Raw genomic sequence first — 6,000 nt, 5'->3', positions numbered from 1 at the left:
CGACTTGCCATGCCACTCAATTTAAATGCTTTTAATGTTTAAAATTTGTATGATTCATCCAGGGTTGACCAAAATTGTGCGTGGCTAATTTTAATGAATCATTGATCTGTTTAAGTTATTTTGAAAAGATCACTATAATTTGGTATCTTAATGAATAATCTTATGACATATAGTTTTGAGTTCCTACCCCCATGCTTTAAACACAAAATGCACTTCTGTAAAAGAATTTATCAAAACTCAAAATTCTTACAACTCAATTATCTCACCTCGAACGTTCTGTGAAAAAAAAATGCTGCATTGTTTTTGGTTTGCTCAGAAAAGAGAATTTGCCAGTTTTCAGCTAGTTGACAGTCTATTTGCTCTACTCTGGTTCTTCTTTCCCCTCTCCTTTCACCAGTACACCAGATGTGTTAAAAAGAGAAGTGATATTGTTGCACCAAATAATCTTATACCAACAGTCTCGTGGAAGAAAAGTTAATTTGGGGACCATCTAATTCCCTTTTGGACTATTCGTTCAACCAGGTATAAACCCAACCAATCATATTATGCTTCTGCTCATATGTACCATTTTATTCAAACCTCAAGAAAAAACAACTATTAACTGCCTTGCCTAAGTGCAGATATAGCACCACCTAAATTTACTTGCTTTTTTGATAGGATTAATATGTCAAAAGAATACTGTGTCCTATTTTTCCTATTCCTGATGACTCCATGTTGGACTTGGATAGTATTCCCACAAGGCCACACAGCAACTTGATGGTACAACTGAGACCAGAATCCTGGGATTTGGATTCCCAGGCTATTACTCTTTCTACTATACTATGGTGATGCTCAAATGCTTACAGGAGGTGCTTATCATAAAAAAGGGAGCACCCGAGTAAAAAAAATAATCAAGATGCAACAATTTAAAGCATCCTCAAGCCCTCTCCCACTTACAAATTCTTTCTTCTTCAGTTTCAAGCATTTAGTTAGTCATATTTTTCTAGCTTAAAACTGAACTCATCTCAGAATATCAGCTTCTAGTAAGCAAGATGTAGAAGAAGTGAAATTATTACACCTTTACAGTATGATCTCCCCAGAGGTGCGAATTGTTTAATTATTCCCCCCTCTCACTCCCAAAATAAAATCATCTTTGGCTGGGAAATGATCATTTACACGAAACGATATGTAGAAATTAAAACACTTTAATATAATATAAACATTTCCAGAATATAGACTGATTTTGTATCAGTACTTTTTAAGAGCTTTTTAAAACTATATATCATCTAAGTTTATTATAGACTGTTTAATTTTCCACTTTCAGAACTAGAAAATACAAAAATACACTGCAAATTAGATTTAACAAACAAAAAATCAGTCTCAATTGCTTCATACATTTTTCTTGGATAAAACCAAGAAACATAAACAAACACAACAACAACAACAAAATACAACCAACACCAACACAAACCCAAACAAGGAATGGATTCAGTAATGCCTGGTAATTCTCTCATTTAAAATAAATTATCTTCCAGGGGTAAATAATTCACTATCACAGCAATTTGATGAACAGAAGTAGAGACAACCTCATTAAGGGAAATTACACTATATGTATGAAATGTGTAATTTTTCTTTTTAAGAAAATGAGGAAAAGTAACTTGAGGAAAAGGCATATTGAATACTTTTACTTCACTTTGCTTTTGTTAGAGGTTAAAGTAACTGTCCACTTAGGAAAATTCAAATAAGATGAATTTGATGAAACCAAACTCTTCAACTTATTTCTCCAATTCAATCTTAAGGGAATAAAATTAAAAAGTTCAAAACCCAAAGCAGACTCATCCCAGAGCATTGATGCTTCTGTTTTTCTTCAACAGGCTTCCTTTTCTTTTATGTTCTTATTGTGTTCTTATGTTCTTCTTTCTCAGAGGCTAGGTTTAGACTTGTTTGTTTCTTCTTTCAATTCAATTTCAATTTTTATGCAAAAACACTAAGCTTTCCTGAACTGACACTGACTGTATCCACTTCTTTTCTTCATGAGATGCTTTTGCTTTTGTCTAGATCCATTTTCTTAACTGATTTCTTCAACTGATCCTTGGGTAAACAAAACTAAAAGTTCAAACTCCTATAACAGACTCATCCCAAAGCATTGACTCTTCTGTCTTTTCTTCAACAGGTTTCTTTTCTCTTATGTTCTTCTTTCTCAGAGGTTAGGCTTAAGTTTGTTTCTTCTTTCAATTCGGTTTCAATTTTTATGAAAACACTAAGCTTTCCTAAACTGACTGCATCCACTTCTCCTTTTATTCATTGTCTTTATCTAAATTCATGTCTTTATCTCAAGATGTGCCTGTCTTTATCCAAATCCATATTCTTAACCGATTTCTTCACTTTATCCTCCAGTAAACAATAAAAGTTCAAAATCCAAGAATAGACTCGTCCCAAAGCATTTCCTCTTCCGTCTTTTCTTCAACAGATTTCTTTTTCTCTTTCTTGTGCTTACGTTCTTCTTTCTCAGAGGTTACACCATGGCTTTTTTTCTTTTTTCGATGCTTAAGCTTTTCTGAACTGACACTGACTTTATCTCCCTCTCTTTTCCTTTCCCGGATGCTCTTGTCCTTGTCTAGATCTGTATCTTCATAACTCTTTTTCCTTTTATGCTTGGACTGCTCCTTCTCTGGCTTTTCTTTGCCTTCCTCCAGGTGCCTTCTTCTCTTCTGATGTCTCCGTTTATGACCTGCTTGATGGTCAGTGGTATTGTCTTCTGCTGAGAGGTGCTTGTAAACTTCAGATTCTACACTGTATGAGCCAGAGTTATTTTCTTGATGACTAAGGCTCAGAGGTACTGGTTTTTCTGGGACACAGTCTCTGGTCGATTGACAGTAGGTTATAGAGTCTAGTCTCTGTTTGCTGTCATGAGCTGGTAAGCAATGAGGTAACTGGTTTTCCACTGCTTGTGAAATACTGTATGATCCTGGGTAGGTCTGGAAAGTCTCAAATGGGAGTCTTTGCTCAAACATTCTATGTCTGGGTCTGGAATCAACCACTTCTCTGTACTTAAGGGTTTCCATAGAGCTATCGCTTATCTTTCTGAAACAAGTCTTTGGCTCTAGTCCTCTGGCTTTCTGCACTTTGATGTAATCTTCAAGCTCATCTTGAAAAGAGTCATATGTCCTTTTTGAATGAGTTGGTAACCAGTGATGTAACTGGCTTTCTACTGGTGAGATATTGTATGGTCGCTGGTAGGTCTGAGAAGTCTCAAATGAAAACCTTTGCTCAATCATTCTTTGTCTGGGTCCAGAATCAACTTCTCTGTACCCACGGGTTTCCATTGAGCTCTCTCTTATCTTTCTGAAACAAGTCTTTGGATCTAATCCTCTGGCTTTCTGCACTTTGATGTAATCTTCCAGTTCATCTTGAAAAGAGTCATATGTCTTCTTTGAATGAGCTGGTAAGCAATGAGGTAACTGGTTTTCCACTGTTTGTGAAATACTGCATGATCTTGGGTATGTCTGGAAAGTCTCACATGGGAGCCTCCCTTCAAACATTCTATGTCTGAATCTGGAATCAATCACTTGTCTGTACCCACGGGTTTCCAAAACACTCTCTTCCATCTTTCTGAAACAAGTCTTGGGCTCTGGTCCTCTGACTTTCTGAACTTTGATATAATCTGCACTTTCATTTTGGTAAGAGTCTTGTGTCTTCTTTGAATTCTTCACTAGATTGATAACGATAGCTTCTCTGCAAAAAAAAAAAAGAGTAGAAAGTTCTAGTTACTAGATTATTTTATTCTGAATATTTTTTTGCATTCAGAAAGTTCAGTCTGACAAAACAAAAACAACAAAAGCCCAAATAAATTTTAAAAACCTACCTCAATATAAAAGCTATAAATCATGACTTTTTATGCCAAAAAGCAGGAGAAGGGATAGTGAGATTATCTCCCAGGCACCTCACAATTTTTTACACACAAAAAAATTTCAGGCCTTGGATGAAAGGGAAAATGGTTACAAACAAGCAGATATATCTGATACTGCTACAGTACTTAAAATGTAAGACATGTGGGATGTGTGGGAGAGGATCAATAATATTTAATGCCCTGAAGATGATCTGATCTGAATGTCACATTGTTTTAAAAGTTTTGATTAGTCAGGATTGGATCAAAATGAAAAGACAGAGGGATATGTTCCAAATGAAAAAAGAAGACAAACCCTCAGAAAAAGAACTAAATGAAATGAAGATAAGCAATCTACTAGATAAAGAGTGCAAAGTAATGGTCATAAAGATGCTCACCATGGAGCTCCATTCTTATGGAGAAGAATGGATGAACACTGAAAATTTCAACAAAGTGACAGAAAACATATAAAAAGAACCAATCACAAATGAAATATCTAACTGAAATTAAAAATACACTAGAGGTAACCAAAATAGCAGATTAGATTATGCAGAAGAATGGCTCAGCAATCCAGAAGACAGGGTATTGGAAATCACCCAATCAGAACAGCAAAAAGAAACAAGAATTTAAAAAAAATGGGGATAGTTTAAGGGACCTCTGGGACAACATTATGCATATTAACATTCACATTATAGGGGTTCCAGAGGGAGAAGAGAGAGAAAAAGGGACAGAAAACTTATTTGAAAAAATAATGGCTGAAAATTTCCCCAACCTGGTGAAGGAAACAGACATCCAAGTCCAGGAATCAGAGAGAGTCTCAAATAAGATGAATCCAAAGAAATCCATACCAAGATGCATTATAATTAAAGTGTAAAAAGTTAAAGAGAGAATCTTAAAAACAGCAAGACAAAAACAACTATTCATGTACAGGGGAACCCCAACAAGACTATCAGCTGATTTTTCAGCAGAAACTTTACTGGCCAGAAGAGAATGGCACAGTATATTCAAAGCGCTGAAAGGAAAAACTTACAACCAAGAAGACTCTACTCAGTAAAGTTATCATTCAGAATTAAAAAAAAGATAAAGAGTTTCCTAGACAAGCAAAAGCATAACTGGCCTTTCAAGAAACGTTAAAGGGACTTCTTTAAACAGAAAAGAAAAGGCTGTAACTAGAAATAAGAAAATTAGGAAAGAAAAAGATCTCACTGGTAATGGCAAACATATAGTAAAGACAGTGGATCAACCATCTATATAGCTAGTTTGAAGGTTAAAAACAAAAGTACTAAAGTTATCTTTACCTACAATAATTAGTTAAGGAATATACAAAATAAAGAGACGTAAAATATAATGTCAAAAACATAAAACATGGGGGGGTAAGTAAAAATGTAGTGCTTATAGAATGTGCTCGAACTGAAGTGACCATCAACTTCAAATAGACTGCCGTATACATAGGTTGTTATACATGAAGCTCATAGTAACTAAAAACCTAAAACCTATAATAGATACACAAAAAAATAAAGAGAGAGGAATACAGACGTAACATTAAAAAAGTCATCAAATCACAAGGGAGGAGAGTAAGAGAATAAGAAAGGAACAGAAAAGAACTACAAAAACAACCAGAAAATAATTAACAAAATGGCAGTAAGTACATACCTATCAATAATTACTTTAAATGTAAATGGACCAAATGCTCCAATCAAAAGACATAGTGTGTCTGACTGGATAAAAAAAAAAAAAAAAAAACAAGATCCATCTACATGCTGCCTACAAGAGACTCATTTCATATCTTAAGACACACAGAAACTGAAAGTGAAGGGATGGAAAAAGATGCAGGCATACCTCCTTTTATTGCACCTCACTTTACTGCACTTCACAGATCTTACGCTTTTTACAAATTGAAGTTTTCTGGCAACCCTGCATCAAGGAAGTCTATCGGCGCCATTTTTCCAACAGCATTTGCTCACTTTGTGTCTCTGTGTCATATTTTGGTAATTCTTGCAATGTTTTGAACTTTTTCATTATTACTATATTTGTTATGGTGATCTGTGATCAGTGATCTTTGATGTTACTCCTTTAACTGTTTTGGGGTGCCACGAACAGCATCCATATGACTGCAAACTTAATCAATAAATGTG

The 6,000-nt window shown here is 35.0% G+C and overlaps 1 protein-coding gene across 7 annotated transcripts in view; it reads right to left on the bottom strand.

Annotated features, from left to right (window-relative positions):
- Positions 1 to 1,206: 1,206 nt before the first annotated feature.
- The window catches only part of ZMAT1 (zinc finger matrin-type 1), a 188,170-nt gene continuing 183,376 nt past the window's right edge, over positions 1,207 to 6,000 (bottom strand). For all 7 annotated transcript variants that reach the window (XM_046673921.1, XM_046673920.1, XM_046673915.1 and 4 more), the window contains one exon: positions 1,207 to 3,714. In XM_046673921.1, the coding sequence (XP_046529877.1) occupies positions 2,391 to 3,714 (1,324 nt within the window). In that variant the 3' untranslated portion in view covers positions 1,207 to 2,390. The remainder of the gene's footprint in view (positions 3,715 to 6,000) is intronic.

Source organism: Equus quagga, chromosome 10 (genome assembly GCF_021613505.1).
Source record: "Equus quagga isolate Etosha38 chromosome 10, UCLA_HA_Equagga_1.0, whole genome shotgun sequence".
NCBI classification, from domain to species: Eukaryota; Metazoa; Chordata; class Mammalia; order Perissodactyla; family Equidae; genus Equus; species Equus quagga.
The sequence above is the reverse complement of the archived record's forward strand: the minus strand, read 5'-3'. Positions and strand labels throughout refer to the sequence as shown.